Genomic DNA, 18040 nt, shown 5'->3' with positions numbered 1-18040 from the left:
TGTTCCTCTCCTTGTTAAACCTGTTACATCTTTATAGTGAGTTGGTACGCCAGTCTACAGTGAACCGAGCAGAGGGTGTTTCTACCGTTTACTTCCCTGGGACAGGAAGCATAATTTTATAGTAGAATAATTAAATTAATTTTGCGTTTCTCATGAGTTCTCTTTCTGTGTTGCCAATATGAAAATGGATTGAGAGCAGCCCTGATGAGAAGGACTTGGGGGTGATGGTTGATGAGAAGCTCAACATGACCTGGCAATGTGCGCTTGCAGCCCAGAGAGCCAACCATATCCTGGGCTGCATCAAAAGCAGCGTGGCCAGCAGGTTCAGGGAGGTGATTCTGCCCCTCTGCTCTGGTCTCATGAGACCCCACCTGCAGTGCTATGTCCAGCTCTGGGGCCCCCAACATAAGAAGGACATGGAGCTGTTGGAGTGAGTCCAGAGGAGGCCATGAAGATGATCAGAGGGCTGGAGCACCTCTCCTATGAAGACAGGCTGAGAGAGTTGGGGCTGTTCAGCCTGGAGGAGAGAAGGCTCCAGGGAGACCTTATAGCACCTTCCAGTACCTGAAGGGGGCCTACAGGAAAGCTGGAGAGGGACTTTTTACAAGGGCATGGAGCAATAGGATGAGGGGTCACGGTTTTAAACTGAAAGAGGGGAGATTTAGATTGGATATCAGGAAGAAATTCTTTACAGTGAGGGTGGTGAGACACTGGCCCAGGTTGCCCAGAGAAGCTGTGGCTGCCCCCTCCCTGGCAGTGTTCAAGGCCAGGCTGGATGGGGCTTGGAGCAACCTGGTCTGGTGGAAGGTGTCCCTGCCTGTGGCAGGGGGGCTGGAACTAGATGGTCTTTAAGGTTCCTTCCGACCAAAACCATTCTATGATTTTATGATTCTATGAAACAAGTTAGAGAAGATACTTACTACTACTTGAAAGTGTAGATGATTGCTATGATGCTAATAACAAAGTGCTAAATAGAGAATAGTAAGTGAGAACTGGAGTGGTAAGAGATTACCTTGTTAAGCCCACACTGGCTGTTAAGTGCCACTGCAGAAACTGGTGAAGCTTCTGCTACAATATGAGCAGTCTGATGCTGGTAGCTTTGAAGCTGCTGCTGATTTGGTTGTCTGATTCTCTGCCAGGACCTGAAACGTGTGGGCTTCTGGAGGGGATGAGTTGTCCCTCTCGTTGCTGGGAGACATATTTCAATTGCAAAAAGCAGCAATCTCCATTCCTTGCAGAAGTGTCGGGTACTAGGCACTGTAGATGACCTACTTTTGGTGAATGTCCCCTTTGATTCTCACTTCTGGAAAAAAAGGCCTATTGCAATTACTGGAGAAAAAAAATCTTTGTATGTTTTCAAGATGAGAAAGATCAGAAAAGAGAATATGAAGAGAGCTGAAGTAGAAATGTCAGGAAATTTTCCTGTGCTATGCAGTAATGAAGGCAGACAGGAGACCTGGATGCATCCCCAAACCTGAACTTGTCTATGCAAGAGTCAGTCCAGTGGTAGTGAATGACAGACCTGGATCTGCCTCGTGTTCTAAGGAAATTGTTGGAATGGCAAATATGACAATGAGCATAAAGTTCTAAGCTGAGCCCTTGCGAGGTGTCCTGTTGAAAGGTGATTATAGATATATCCCGAATAATAGTCAGACAGCAGAACTAGCTAACTTCTGAGGTGCAACATTATTTAAGTCCTTACTGTACACGGCTCAAACTATCTGATGTGAAGTTAAGAGGTTAAAAATATTCTGGTATGTTACATCCTGTACTTTTCATTTGCAAAGCAGTTTATAAATAGTTATTCTGACAACATTCGTCTGAGGAATATAGCAAAGTAAATACTATTCCCACTCTATGAATGTAGAATGAAAAGCATAGACAGCAGTGCCCCATTATTGAGGTCTTCTGTGAGAAAACAAGTGAGAGACCTTGTTAAAAATAGAGCTGAACTTCCTGTGATGCCACTGCAGTTATAAAATGTTTATAACTGCTTGTTTTCACAAAACATCCTTGGCCGATCTTTGGGAATATTTTACTGGGAAATGGAGATTCTTACCGTGGAAGTAGAAATCTTTGTCTTTAGCAGTATATCTGCTCTACAGAAGATGGGTCAGCAGCAATATGCAAAGCTTAAAACTGATAATGTGCAGCTCTCATAATGTTTTTTTACTACAACAGCCCTGGTCTTGGGATTTGTATAGTGTGAAGCTTTAAAAAGGGAATGAATGAATGTTTGGTACCTGTGTAACACATACACACAGCACCTACTATTTCTTTATGTCTGAATATGAATCTCTGCTGCTTTTAGGAGCTAGAAGAAAAGCATCGTGAGGCTCAGATCTCAGCACAACATCTGGAGTTGCAGCTGAAACAGAAGGAACAATTCTATGAGGAAAAACTCAAAGTAAAAATATCTTCTTATCATCTTCCTACAAGCTTTGATGGGTAGAATGGGTTCAGGGAAAAACAGTTGCCTTTAGGCTCTCATTGCTTTGCCTTATGTGTTGCCTTCTTGCTTACCACTACTGAAATGTTCAGAGACCTTAGTGAAATCTGATTGAGTTTTTCTTCTAGTCCATGCCATTGTACCTTCTCTGTCTTTAGCACTGCATTAAACAGGTGGTATTTGAAACCAGAACTATAGGAATGGAGTTGTTGATTATAATTTGACTATTGCTGACTAAATAATTCTTACTTAATGCTGTTGGATCCCACATCCTGAAAACGCTTTCAGTTCCTACTGATGGTTTTCTGACACTATTCACACAGCCTACCTGCAAGTTTTAAATTCAGCAAATACTAGAGCATTTCTGAAATTCCATCTTCTTGGAGCTGTAACATCTGCCAAGGAGCCACAGAAACTGCCCACTTTGTTTTTGTCTTTTCCAGGGTAGCATAAGACTTTAACAAACAGTTAGAAATAGAATCATAGACACCATCTAAAATTAGGAAAACCAAATTGGGAAATAGGAGTATGTGCACTGGCTAAGGATTTTTCTAAAGAACCTGCAGTACATCAGCCAGTAAATGCATTTTGTAAGGATCTTTGTTTCTACTAAGCATAATCTGTCTTCAGCAATCTTTATCTAATACGTTTTACCCAGGACTTTAATTCTACATTTCAGCTTAAATGTGAGAGGATGTAGTATTTAAGAGGAGAGAAGGAATTTCTATGGGAGAAATATGAAGGAAAAAAGAGAATTAAGAAGGTTTCCTGGCAAACCAAAGCATGTGGTAATCAGTAATGAGAGGAGAGTAATAAAAAGCAGGAAGATCAGAGGCAGATGTTGGGAAAGGAGAAGTGGTCACATAAAAACTGGAAAAGAGGATAGGGATTGGAGAAAGAATTAAAAGAAAAAGAGAGCCAGTGTGTTACGGGGACATATGATACAGGGTTTAGTAGGAGGAGTCAGGAAGCCGGGTGAAGGAGGTTCAAAAGGATGAAAGAGGACATGGGATGTTTGTAACTGGAACAGTAAAAAATATCCTGTGGTGTCCAGACTTGGTATGTTCCAACAAGAGCCTGTAACAAATTTTTGGGTGCCTTTGAAAACTTGTCTTTGAAGGAAATGACCTTCAGTTGAACAACTGATGTAAAGCTCTGGAAATATGTTCATAACATGCATTTTTAAAAAATGTAACAAGTAGTTACTTGAGTCCTTTTACTTAGCTCTTTCATTTGGTGTCTCCAACTTGAAGAACTCATGAGGTCTCAGTTGCCTTCTCATGCATACTTACGGAACTTACGCATTACTTCTGAGCCATATTGGTAGGGCAGCCAAAGGATGTGCACTTCCTTACTTCATCTACTATACATATTGGGGTATACAGTTTTCCTGTTTCATTTTCTTGAACATAGTTTGTATAACTTAAAATAACAATTAAAAAAACCTACAGTATCTCCATGTTTTCATAAAATTACATCATTAAATTCAGTCTTCAGAGATAGCCGAGGGAGTGTTCTTTTTTGGAGCTTGCTCTTCCATGGATTTCATGCAATTGCATCTTGGGTTTAATTTTGCTTGAGATATGATCAATTGTTTAAAAAAAATTCTGTCTTTCTTGATGATTTTCTTTCTGCTTGCCCTTTGCCCAGTGAAACAGATATGATTTAGACAAAAGAAATGTCTTCATTTAGGTGTTGGAAAATCAGATGAAGAAAGATCTTGCAGATAAGGAAGCACTTGAGAATATGCTCAGAAGACATGAAGAAGAAGCACATGAGAAATGTAAAGTCCTGGCTGAACAGAAGGCGGTATGTATAGTTGAATTGGAAATCAAAGCATTTTAAAAGTAGCTTTCTGAGACTGATGTCAAGCAAGATAATCTTGTTTGAGGTTTTGGAGTGCTGCTGAGCTGTTCTGAAGGAAATCCACTGATTAATACTAATTTTAAAAGACACGCTTTTTTAGTTCAAGGTATCGTCAAGAATATTTCCTTAAAAGTAGCCATGTAGCCTGCTGTATACCCATCATTTTGTGCATTGATTATGTAATGGTTGCTTTCTCCTAATATTAAAGCAGTAGAAAGTAGTTGTAAATAGCTCCAGTAATTGCATCTGTGATGCTCTTTTGGCCATTTGATCGGTTTTCTTTCACATCTTTTTGTTTCTGGAAAAATTCAGACTTTTTTTAAACGTTTTTATAATCAATTCTATTGTGCAGTCTCAAGGCACATTGCTCTGTTTCAGATGATCAATGCAATGGATTCGAAGATCAGGTCACTGGAGCAGAGAATAGTGGAATTGTCTGAGGCCAATAAACTGGCAGCAAACAGCAGCCTTTTTACCCAGAGGAACATGTAAGTATAGCAGCTGCGGTTGTACTGGTCGCTACTGAACAGTTCTCAGTAAGATCTGTTCTCTTAATGTAAAAGTGGTTCTTTTTTTGCAGGCCTGCTGTGCTCCCTGCTTGTTTTTCAGTGATGCAAAAATACGCTTGTTCTTCAAATAGTTGCGGTTCACTGCGTGTTTTGTGTTTCTTCAAACATGACTAGGAAAATTGGTTTGTATTACAATGTTTGCTTTGGAGCCTTTCCTAAGGCTGGTGCTTCATGCAGGTTTACCAAATATGTTAAATGAATACTAATAATTTTAATGTCTAAAATACCTCTGGAGAAGCATATATTCCTTTTTTGAACATACATACTGCTGATAGATTTATATTTTCCCTGGTTCCTGTGACAGTTACATGATGTTGAAATTGAAAACATTAAACACCTTTCTTTCACAAACATTCCATCCTGCCCTGATGGGTGAGAAGACAAGTAAGAAAACTAGATTTTTAAGCCAAGAGTTTTTCTGCATGTTTTTGAATTACTGATTGCAAGAGTGAGATATTTTGCTACTGAAACAGGCAGAAGTAATGTGAAGTAGGAGATGCTTCAGCTTCAGAATGCTGCTTCAATTGATTTTGTTTTCTTTCTAACCCATATAGCACTTGCATATATCTCTATTGCCTTCTTGACTTGAGCTTCTCTTTAGTTCTAATTAGTTACACTAATACCAGTGTAATAGTCAGTTCAGTGTTTTGGGGGTATACTACTGGTCAAGATCTAATATCATCTTGAATCAGTGTGTAATCAGCAATTGTTCCTGTGGTGAATTCTTATTTATTAAACACAGAGGAAATCTTCTGTGTCAGATCTTTTTGTCTGCCTGAACTTTATTTGCCTTTGGATTTTAGCTGAGATTCCTTGTCCTTATAATGATGTTTTTCCTTCATGAATGTCTTAAAGGCATTCTACTTCAAATATAGGAAAAAGCACAGATTGTTCAGTATGTCCTGCAAGGTAGGGCTAAAGCAGTATATGCTCTTACTGAGTTAAGAGATTCATCAACTTTGGCTGTCTACAGAAAGGTTTTCAGTGTCCGTCAGCTGCTGGGTGCGATGTCAGGTAGTGCCTCTGTGGGAAGCGCTTGGATAGATTCACCTATAATATTGAATAGAATCAAGCAAGGATGAATGTTGGGAAAGAGTTGCTTTGGGTTTTTTCCTTTTCAGTGGTGATTATGCCTCCAGATATGTAATAGCTCCAATTTTGTTATATTTCAAATATCTAGCAAGTTAATTTAGCCTGAGCAGCCAAAAATATTCACAGAAATACCTGAGAAATTTAATTGTGTTGCTTTATGCTCCAGATGACCTCCAGTTAATCACCCAGGAAGTTTGCTGAGGCAGCAAAAGCCATAATTTACCTTCAGTCTGAAATAAAACAGAAGTGTTGTCTCAATGTGTACCTGGGAAGCATGTGCAAGTTCTAGCGTCACAGTCAGTGCTGAACTGAGTGTAAGAACTTAGCTGAGCTAGATGCATCCTCTGTGAGAGCAGGACACTTCACTGGAGATCCATAGGAAACAAGAAAAAAATATAATAATGTTTTAACATACGACTTAGAATAGATTATTGAGAGACATATTGTCAAATAACGTAATTTTGCAGGATTGGTAGAAGATAGTACAGAATTAACAACATTTTAAGAGAAATGCTGTATTGTGCATGCAGATAGCTAATGAATTTGTGCTTATTTTGTGAATTGTGGCGGTGAAAATGTATAAATCTGTTGTTGGACTGAATTTTGAATCCACAAAAGCTACAGCTAATCTGAGCATGTTTGAAGAGAACTAGTGATTAAACCCTTCAGAGGAGAGTGGAACTCTGTTAGCTTTTGCTCCATCAGTATCTGAGGAAACTAATGATTATCAGGTTCCTGAGAAGATAGCCCAGTAAACAGTAGGAAGTGAAAGAACACCATTTGGCAGTTCTGGCTGGCAATAATCTGTAGAAGTAAATTAAAAAAAGGGGTGAAGGGTGATTTTTCTGTGCAATGCACAGAAATGTGAGTCAGAAGACTTAAGTTCTATTTTTAGTTTTGTTAAGTCTTCCTATTTGATCTTGGGCAACCCACATAATTTCTCTGGGATAGGATTAATAACAGCTTATCTCTCAGTGAACTCCTTAAAATATTAATTCATTAATATATGTAGAGCTTTGTGAGACTTCTAAGTAGCACACTATGAGGCAGAATTTTCCAATGCATGATTAAATAATTCCAGGAATTGTAAATAATGTAGAAAGATCTTTTTTCCTTTTTTTTTTTTTTTTAAATGAGGGTGTCCAGTTCAAATTCTTATGATAATAATTAAACATTGCCAGCTCTCAAAATTCTTATGAGCACAAGTAATTATTTTTGTTCACTTTGTAGATTAAGACTTTGATCAGAGACAACAAAGCTTCACTTCAATGTAGGTCAAGTTCCAGGTCCATTACAACTTGAAAAAACCCCAACAAAACAACCCACAGCACACTACGCCCCCAACCCTAAACCACAGGGTTTCTCTTATCTCACGGAAATATATTGTGTGAAAACAACTATTCTTAGCATTTATTTTTCCTGTATAGAAAAACATATAATAAGGAATTGGTGAGAAGAGAAGAATGAACTGTAGCTTAAATATTGTTATAGATTGCCATGTAAAAGATTAATTTTTCTGTGCAACTTGCAAACATGGAATTTCAGTGCTCTGGGCATATGTTCATGAATACACTAGTACATGGATCTTTTGCAGACAGGAATAAAGAGTTGAATCTTTTTTTTTTTTCATTTGGGATGTAGAATTTAAGCTATAAACTTAACTATTCTACTTGCCAGGATACTTGTGTATATTCTTCCTTACTTCACCCCAGTGAAAGGATGTATGTTAAAGACATTTTGGGTTTGTCACTTGTGCTTTTCTTTTATCAGGAAAGCCCAAGAGGAGATGATTTCCGAGCTCAGGCAACAGAAGTTCTACTTGGAAACACAAGCTGGAAAGTTAGAGGCCCAGAATCGAAAATTAGAAGAACAATTGGAAAAGATGAGTCACCAAGATCACACTGACAAGAACCGCCTCCTGGAGTTAGAGACTAGGCTGCGAGAGGTGAAAACTTGGGTTTCATCCCTCCAAACAAACTTACTTGAATCTACCCCATTTTGAATATTATAGTGAGAACTAGAATTCAGTTGGTTTAGTTCTGTGTGTCATAGAAAAATAGTATTTTAAGGTGTATTAATTAAGTTTGGTCTAGCAGTACTTTTTTTTCTCTAGGATGAAAAAAAAAATTTAAAAAATTAAAAATTGCTCATTAGAAGGAGATAAAAGTAAGTATTAAGGATTTGTCATTCTTAGATGTAACTGAATCTGAGCTTTTAGATCATCTTGCTTTCTCAGAGTCGTATTTATAGGTTTTTGTACAATATCCTTGTAATGTTGTACAGCTAGAGTGGTTATGGGGTAGAGAATAAAAGCTTAGCTATGTACAATGACCAGCTTAACCATAGCCTTAGAGTCTACAGAATAGAAAGCAAAGGACACAACAGAATTGCTGTAAGAAAACAGGAGACCTGTTTCCTCACACACATTTTTCAGAAGTTCTCTGGAAAGGAAACCTAAGAGTAATGTGAAAAAATGCGTTTTTAAAGATTTGTGAGCTGTGCTTCATTTTTAGTTTTGTATCAACTAGTTTGGATCCACTTCAAGTCTTCTTTTACCTTCTCCAGTCTCACTCCACTAATTTTCAGCTAAGACTGAAATCTTGCCTTTAGCTAAGAGGGTTGGACGACCAACACATGTCCTTGTTTGATCGGAATTTGGTTGGGACCAGTGTAAGATTTCTGGCAGGCTTGTCGCCCATCTACAGCACAACAGACAGATTCACTTGGGATAGCAGACAGCCTGAAGAAGGTGCTAAGGTTTGGAATTGATTTTGAGCACTGAGATCTGTTCTGCTGCTTGTTCATTTCTTATCCGTTTCTGGAAATGACATGTTTATCCCTGAGTATGCCTCACTAAAACCTTCAACAGAAGCCATTCAAATAAACCCAGAGCTAGATGATCTGGTTGGTTTCTTTCAAAAGAATCTGAAGGGAAAAGGAAAAATTAAAGTCAATTGCAAAGTGTATGTAATGTTTACATACACGTAAAGACTAGTATTGATGTTTATGCCTAAAGGTTCTCAAATAAAGATTCCTAAAGATTCTTAATTTCAGTGAAGAAAGTTAATCACAAACTACTTCAACTGTTAGCTTTTTACGTCAACGTTTGATATGTGCTATTGGAGTCACAGCTGGGACTATTCTTGTGCCCTTGTTTCAAAATGCCAGGTTGCTTTTAACCTTTTTCAAACCAAACAAGTAATTTTTAGGTAGTAGACAAAGCTGCGTCCTTGAGTTCTCAATGACTTAAGCAATCTGTCAAGATGTGATTTTTGGGATAGACATGGCAATGGCATCGTAAAGTGAGGTCTGAAATGAGATTACATTGCCTATATTTTCTTTGTCAGTAACTTATATTTGGATGCTACTTTTTCTTTCTTCAGGTTGGTCTAGAGCATGAAGAACAAAAGCTGGAACTCAAAAGGCAGTTGACAGAATTGCAGCTGACACTCCAGGAGCGGGAATCTCAAATTACTGGGCTGCAGGCTGCACGGACAGCCCTGGAGAATCAGCTCCGCGAAGCCAAAACCGAACTAGAGGAGACTACAGCTGAGGCAGAGGAAGAGATTCAAGCTCTTACGGTGAGCCCTAAAATTCATACTACGAGCTATATACAGATTAGAATTATGTAGGTGCATGTTTCATAAAGAGGTTAAAATGAATTTATGCTATTTAAGTTTTAATTTTCAGAACAGGATGTGAATTGTGCCTTGTGTTGATAGAGGCAGGAATGGCTACAACGTCAAGTTTTGTCCGCCTTATTATCTTTAACCATATGAATGCTTCCTAATAGTGGTTCATTGCTGCCAAAACTGATTGATTGTTTGTAAGAGCATTAGTACTTTTGTGATGAGGTGAAAGTTGCATGCGAAATTGTCATTGTTAGGAGTTTTACTCTGTGATTTACTTATTTAATATCTCATGAGTTTGAAAGTACTTGTTCGTAGATGTTTTGATGATTTTTTTTTCCTATCAGTTATCCTGCTTTGAGGATGCTTATTCAGGAAAAAAAAACCCAACAAATTCCTCGGAAAATAGTGTTGTTAGCACATAATTTTATTCCAATGCTATTTCATTAAAAATTGTCATGTGTGTCTTGCAGTCTCTGGTGAGGTGTGTGAATGATATAAACGAAACAAAAGTTCAGTTCCCACCTCCCTCCCGCCTTTTTTTTTTTCCCCCTGTTCCCAGTAAATGGAATTCTAAATTCTATGCTGCTGATTGCTGTCTCTTGAGTACAAAAAAATGCTTTGAAACTACTTGATTCTAAGAAATATTTCCTTCATGAAAGATTCCCAGGGCTGTGGGGGGAGAGAGGGGAGAGTATATGACCTGCTACCAGCTGACCCCCATTGAGCAGCAGTCCTTAATGACCTTCAAATCCAGTTATTTTGAAGTGTTGAAAATGTGCATTCTCTTGCTCCAGTGGAGTTTGATCAAAGAACTGTTCCGAATATTTCTGCCATTGCTATTTTCCCAAACCATTCTATGATTTTTTGGAAGGGATGGTGGGCTCAGCTGAGATAGGTGCTTGTGTTATGTTGATGCTTTGGGTAGATGAATGGGAGAACCGTTCACTCAGAGATGTTTTAAAGCAGGGATGTGCTGGGAAAGTACAGCAGCGACATCAAGGCTTAAGAATAACTGAATAGAACATGGCATCAGTTTGGTTTTTGCTCAAAACTGAGGCGATCCACTCCCAGCTGAAAACTTTGTATAACAACTAATACCACTGCCAACGGGATGGTGATGTACTTGACATCTTCACCTTGCACCATTACTGAAACAGATGATTATTTATGACCTGTGTTCACTCAGTTATTGCTTCAGTTAATTTGGCAAAATGGTAGTGCTTTTGGAGCAGCTGTTGTAAGATAGTCCAGTTTGGTGGGCTTGGGAGCATTTCTGTTACAGATTTTTTAATATACTTTTTTTTTATTTTTCACATTGCCTGTTGTGGTAAGATAGCTTTTTAGCTCTCATATTTGACTTCTGCTGAACAGTTTTTTTCCTGTTTAGTCTCTTGGCTCTAAGGAAAATGCTCTGAATGAAGAAAGGTGGCTGGACGTGCTAGTGCACTAACCTTTCATTTGTTAAGTTTTCAGATAGCTTGTGACATTAGACACTTGTTAAATCAGTTTGATGAATTTTGAGAGAGGCCATGAGGCTGAAACAAGAACTTTTGCTTTGTCATGCTTGCTTTGCTTGTAAATTAGGAGGTAAAATGGTGCATGCAATACTGCCTTATTGAAAATAAGTGTTTGCACTTTTCCATACTTTGGATGCTGTCTTCCAAAGAATTGATTGTTATGTTTCGTCACTGCTTTTTAGAGAGGCTCAGGATTAAATGGCACTTTCTGGTAGGATTCAGGTAGATTGGCAGAGCTGTTTGGGATAGCTTGCATAATACTTCATCGTAGTTTTTTCTTTGCAAGCGTTAAATTGTATGCAGTATTTATTTTATATGAAATACCAATCTGGATATGGAAGTAAAACCAACTCAAATTTAAATGTCAAGAATGTACAAACTTAACATGGAATTGACACGTCTTCTGGTGACCATTTCAGATGGAACCTTTTACATGATTCCATTCTCGAGTTTGTACTTTTTCTAAAGTAGTTGGGAATTGGGAGTGTAAGTGTATTTTGATTAAGTAGGATGTGACTTTTGCTAATCAGTTCTTTGCCACTACAGAGTGCTTTCATAGCCTGCAGCATCTGCCTTCCAAACTTTGCTTGCTGGTAGATTGTTCTGCAGTTTTTTTAGCAACAGCTGTTGGATTCAAATTCTAATGTATGAAAAATTGATGATTAACTTCTTACCTCCTTTAGGCACATAGAGATGAAATCCAGCGTAAATTTGAAGCCCTTCGTAATAGCTGCACAGTGAGTATTAAATACAGATCATTGAATTATTTTGAAATTAAGGATAAGGAAACAAACACTTTACTTATTTAATCCTTGATGACACTAGTTCCTAATGTGGACTTCTGGCTTCAAGGCGTTAGTAGGAGCTAGATGGATTGGATTTGATTTCTTTTAGGTTTCAGGTAAACCTCAATTTTGAGGTTTTAGTCTGATCATGAAATTGACACTATTCTTCTTTTTGGAGAAGAAAGTAAATTAAAATATCTCATTGCAGTGCAGCTAATAAGAATGGTGTAGCAGCTGCAAAAAATGGTTGTAGGTGAAGATCTTTTCCGCTTGCAAGAAGAAAAGATTTACCTGTCCAAATCCTGAGCTGCATTGTAGACATAGGCCAGAGTGGAAGAGGGTCTTAAGGAGGACTTTAACACTGTTTGAAGAGGCAATAAATGTTAGGGTTCCAAATAATATATTGACATGTAGTCATCTGCTCAAAGGGCAGAGAGGGCTCTAGGATCTTAATTTGCACCTTCTATTGCTTGAGAGCTTTTGACATGTTTTTAGATTAATTTCATCAATCTAGATGTCCGAGAGTTTGTCAATCAATATGGATTCTTGCAGATTAACAGTCTTCAGACTTAAAATGCTTGATGAAACATCTGTCTTCCAGTGATATGAATTACAAAAGGACCACAGTCCTCTGGATGAGCAACAATTGCCAATCTTTCTAGGCTTTTTCTCCTTACCCCACCCTGTAAGCAGGACTTAATTGCCGTTTTTTTAATCTTGATTGTTTCCCTAATTCCAGTAATTTCCTCAAACTTAATTTTTCATGCTGTAGGACTAAGTATCTATTGTACTAGTTTTCATCTTTCTTTTCAGGATTAGAGTTACTCTGTTTTCCTCAGTTGCTCTTTAGCACTAAGCAAGGGGATTCTTCTGTTCTGTCCGTAGAATATACTGATATGAAGAAATGAGGAAGTAGAGCATACCAAAGTGTGTTAACCTCTATCTAAAAGCAATCCTGCACAAGAAACTTTACTTTTTATTCCCTTCTTCATTTACTTAGATTGATCCTCTAGCTCCACATGTGCTATCATGTATCTTACATCCATAGCTTTCTTCTTTTGTTCTGTCTTTCACTTTGTACAGAACGACATCTTTCTATGAAAATGCTTTTGTGATCTCCATGCAGCCAAAAACCAGTTGTGGAAAATCTGTAGCTTCTTTCCGCTGCATGGTAGGCTGCCTTTTAGAGGTTCCAACTCGTTATCTGGTAACACTTTGGCTCTGTAAGTGTGGTGAACAATCTCCAGCAGAGAAGAGTGACCGTAACGTTTCAAGAATGTTGAGAGCTTCAAAGGTTCTGCATAAAAGGATTTCTAAAAGTGTTGTGCATTGTAAGGCCCTTCAGTGGGCTAAGTGGGATCAGACATCCTCATCAATAAGAAATTAATTAAATAGTTCCTAAATGAATAATACATGCTCATCATACATTCTCTTTCCAGCCCAGAGGAATGCATGTATAATTTAATTGACCATGGATAGAAACGATCTTGTTCTGTGTTATGAGTAGTTCTAGCTGTCCATCCTATCCACTGAGGAGCACTGAGAGAAAATACAGGACAATCTCCTATTGACAGTGAGTGATCAGGGAACATTTATTATGGTGCCTTTGCCAGATGTTTCAACCTCATTTTTATCTGATTGTGACCAGTATGATGCAGGCTTTGCTTTTTGGTGCCCATGTGATTCTACTTGAAGGTGACTAGAATTTATACTCCTTTTAAAATAAGATAGCACTTCAAGGGAATAATTGTAATATGCTGCTACTTATGCAGCATATTAATGAGTGGGTTTATTCTTCCAGCAAGTTTTTAAAGGATATCCTTTTTAAGCTGAGACAAACTCCTTGAAGTAGTCTGGCAAACTTTGGTATGGAATTATTTTTTATTTAATCTTATTGAGAAGCCCAAAACAGCATAAGAATTATGAAAATAAGATTAGGCAGGGAAAAAAATTGAAAGATTGAATTACTTCAGTACTTTCACAGTATTCAAAAGATAAATAAAAATATTTGATCTACTTTCTTTGGTATTTCTTCTGTTTATCTAGCTTCAGAAAGCTCACAGCTTCCGATTGGAGAGAAGGCTTACACCTCAAATGTGTGTCTGCTTTCCTTGTACCCTCATTGCACTCTTGTTCTTCCTTTTGCTGAGGTCTCTGACCAAGGAGGCATTTTTTAGGTTCTTCTATTTGTTCATTTTAAATTTGCTGTGTTTTGGGGTGCATACACAGAGGCCATTGCTATGTTGTTCGTCGTAATTTCTGCCTTGTTTGTGAATTTATATTCAGTTGCTCTGATAGCTCTGCATTTTTTCATCTTGTGACATCTCTCTTTTATTATTGGGGGTCAAAAAGAAAATGCTAGCATTTGCTTTCTCTATGTCTCAGTTGTGCAAGAAATAATAGGATATGTAATTACAATAAAAATTGTAAATTGTAGTACCTGCTGTACATACATACAGATGCATGTGGGCACACGTGAAGAGCAATATTTTATCATAATCTTCTCATAATGATAGCTCATCCAGCAAATCTGTTGAGGGAGGACTAGTTCCCTACATTTAAAGAATTATTCTATCAAAAATATGATCCATTTGAGTGTTAAAAGTATTTTCCAGACAATCGGAAGAAGATGTAGAAATAAAAGGCATTTTCATAAATAGGAAAATTTACATATATGTCAGTTGTTTCCAACTGCCTCTTAATTATGGCTTTTTGTTGGATCATCAACATATTTGAAGTTAAAAATACAACTAAGTTATCTAAATAATAGTAGATTGTTTCAAAAAGAAAACATTCAGTAAGTGAGCGGTGAAGTCTATAAATATTTAGAAGAAAAAAATCCTATGAAGTATTTGCACTTAGCTTAGTAAAGTACTGTTGCTATTCAAGGGAACCACCATCTGAATCTTCTAGTTTTTTTCAGGTACAGGCTGTTGCTTTTACTCTAGCAAGGAGAGTGGCATTTCTTAACACTAATTGGATATTGCATTTCCATTTATTCAAGATTTCTCCAATAAAACAAGGTTTATCTTCCCTCCTTGAGGTTCTTTTGTCATCATCTTGTGTTCCTATCTTAAGCATTAACAGGTTTGATTCTGCGCTTGTCTACGAGATTGGATATTGAGACATTAAATCTGCAAGCCCGTTAGGCACATGTGTAATTTTAGTCACGCATGAAGTCCTGCTAACTTCCGTCTAAGATCCTGATTCCACATTAGCTCAATGTGTTGGCATACAAGGATAATCTGTGTTCTTGAGAACTTCCAAAATTGTGTCTAAAGATGTTATATACTTTGATGCTAAATGATGTTTCAGAGTAAAGGGATCTTGCACACTGTAATAAGGCTAATACCCAGGCAAAAACTTTTATATGGCTTTGTTAAATTTGTGAAAAAAGGAAAAAAAATGGCTGTTGGGTGGGAGGGGTTATCCCTGACTCTCATTTCACAGAAAATGTGGTGGCAGATGCCAGTTATAGGCAAAAATGGAGCTTTGTAGTTTTTGTAGCCTGACAAAAAGTCAGAGACTTCTAGGGTGTTGATGAGGTGTTGCGGTGAAAGAGGCTAATGGGACCTTCACTGTGGACGACGACATCATCATTATTTGAGGATGAGGCTTGTGGTTGGTAGAAGCAGCTCATCTTCTGGGAACTAGGATGGAGGAGCACAGGAGACTCTATGTTTCACTAATGGGTTGGTGTGGGAAGGAGAGAAATGCAGACTGTGCAATGTCCTACTACTCTGCAGCTACTAACGACAGCATGTCCCTCAAGCTAAGCCATGATGAGTTTTTGGAGACTGAGATCTCCGTGTGAGGTGTGTTTCAAGTCACAGATGTTGTCTGACTACGAAAAGGGGAAGACAGTGAGGAGTTCGTTAACAGGTAGAGATACAAGACTGGTATCTAGCTGCAGCTGTGTTCATTAAGAGGCTTGGTGCTCTGCTCCATTCCAGTGCTTGGTACTTCTCTGCTAGAAAAGCTTTGTCTCTTGGATCTACATGAGAGTAGGTTAAGATGAAGTGAGTCTGATGCCTGCTCTTCTTCCTCCTCACAATAACTTGGGGTTGAGAGCTAGCTTTTTCTTTTTTCCTATTTACTTCCGACAGCTCTCTTTCTAGTAAAGATTAGTGGGGGTGGGGAGGAGTGGAAATGGATAGAGTAAAACTATGCATTAGTCTGGAAGTTCGGAATTAAGGTTGTACGAAAAATTGCATTAAACTCCAAATAACATGCTGCTGATAGCATCCTGAACCAGTTAACCTTGCTGTGGCCTGGCATTTTCCTGCACGTTTGTTGGTGGCATCTGAGAACTGAGACGTCTTCGCGAAGGAATAAGGTTATGGAGAAGTTTGCAAGCTGCAGTTAGTATTCTAAAACTGCTTCCTTTTCTCCTTTCCCTCATTATTTTGTCTGTGGTTTTGATATATGGAGCATATGGATTAAAAATCTGTACTTCGTGTCTGATATGCAAACCTAACCGTGATGGCCCTGAACTGCTTGTTGCTGTGACACTTAATTTGTGATCCATGCCTGGAGAAGTTGGTAGGGCCAGGTATAATAGCTGTGAGTCTGTGCAATCTCCCAATAGAGGAACACTTTGTTTTTCTGAAACTCTGCAATGGGGAGGGAATTGTGCTGAATACGGTCACTTTTGCTGAAGAGCTGTTAGCTTGGGTTGCTCTGTAATATTTAAGAATGAGATACAGTCTTCTGAATCGGTATAAAGATAAGTTGTGTGCTTAGATGTGGCATGTAGTGAACAACCTGCCAAGATTAGCGTGGTGTACTTAGATGCTATCTCTATTTTGTGGATTAGTTGTGATGAAGATGTGCATAGATAGATGAGAAAATTTCAGTCGCTCTGTGAGTGATACAGTGGCACAGATAAGGCAGCCTAGATTGTCTAGAATTGCTTTTCCAAGCTTTCAAGTGTTTTGTTCTTTTATAAACTTTAAATATGAAGATTTTTGTAATTATATTATGGGTTTCTAAAGGATATAATAGTGTTTTCTTACAGACTTTCCTTTAATGTACTTAGAAATTTAACTCCAGAATAGCTCAGGGTTGGTTGCTTGGTTTATTTGGGGTTTTTTTGCCTGGGGATTTCCTTAAATGAAAAGCAAAATACCTAAAGTTAAGTCTTTTCAGGTACAGGATTCTGTCATAGGTTGTATGTATGTATGTATGCCTAAGACAACATCTCCTATCAAATATGAGTTTTTAATCTGTGTTTTCTTTCTTCTTGGTTCCCAGCACAGGCATATCACACCACGTCTCATTTTCCTGTGTCAGTATTACCCATTACTATTTAGGCTTTATAGTATTTATAAACTCTGTAACCCTGTTGGGTTATGCATAGCTGCAGATAGCTTTTAAAAATTGGATTTGTCAACAAATTTCCCCTTTCCCCATGAAAAAAAGGAAAATTGTACTGAGAAGAAAAAATTTTCTCTCTTTAAAAAAATATAAATCTATCGATCTGTATAGATTACTTTATATAGGTTAGAATATATTTGTAACTTAAGCCAAGCCATTTTGGAATTGTCAATAAATATACTCTTAGGAAAATATTTAAGAAATGAGATCACATCACTTCTTCTGGAACCCTTGTTTCTTAATTGCTTTGTTATTTGTCTTAAGTTTTCCAGAAATATCCTACTAGGTGAAATGTAACAGGGAAATTAAAACGGTCTGGTTTAACTTCAGTTATATTCAAGGAAAGAAGTCAGAATCTCAGAACATAGAATAAAGGCGAATGGGAGCTTAACTTCCAGCCTTTAAGGGATAAAATCAACTTGAAATACAGCCAGTTTTAAAAAATGAATTAAGTAGTTTGACATATTAACTCTGCATGTCACTGTATCAGTTTTGTGTTCCCCCATCTCTGCTTTCTTGTATTTCAAAACTAGTTTAATAATTTTTATAGAAAGTACTTAATATATAAAATATATGTGGAAGAAACCATGGATGTATAAAAGATATCTTAGAACTGCATAGATATGTGGTATGGTTAAACATAAAAATAAAACCAAGTAGGAAAAAAAGAGTTATTATCGTATCTGGCAGTTAGTAGAAATCTCAGATGTTCCTTGTAAGAATGGCAGGTCAAACACTGTAAAAACAAGTGTTC

The 18040-nt window shown here is 37.8% G+C and overlaps 1 protein-coding gene across 1 annotated transcript in view; it reads left to right on the top strand.

Moving 5' to 3' along the window:
• CIT (citron rho-interacting serine/threonine kinase) overlaps positions 1-18040 on the top strand; it is a 71666-nt gene that overhangs the window by 32836 nt on the left and 20790 nt on the right. The window contains exons 19-24 of the mRNA XM_068412399.1: positions 2312-2407; positions 4142-4258; positions 4694-4803; positions 7747-7921; positions 9360-9557; positions 11809-11862. Of these exons, the coding sequence (XP_068268500.1) occupies positions 2312-2407; positions 4142-4258; positions 4694-4803; positions 7747-7921; positions 9360-9557; positions 11809-11862 (750 nt within the window). The remainder of the gene's footprint in view (positions 1-2311; positions 2408-4141; positions 4259-4693; positions 4804-7746; positions 7922-9359; positions 9558-11808; positions 11863-18040) is intronic.

Source organism: Nyctibius grandis, chromosome 14 (assembly GCF_013368605.1).
Source record: "Nyctibius grandis isolate bNycGra1 chromosome 14, bNycGra1.pri, whole genome shotgun sequence".
In the NCBI taxonomy this organism is placed as follows: domain Eukaryota; kingdom Metazoa; phylum Chordata; class Aves; order Nyctibiiformes; family Nyctibiidae; genus Nyctibius; species Nyctibius grandis.
The sequence above is the reverse complement of the archived record's forward strand: the minus strand, read 5'-3'. Positions and strand labels throughout refer to the sequence as shown.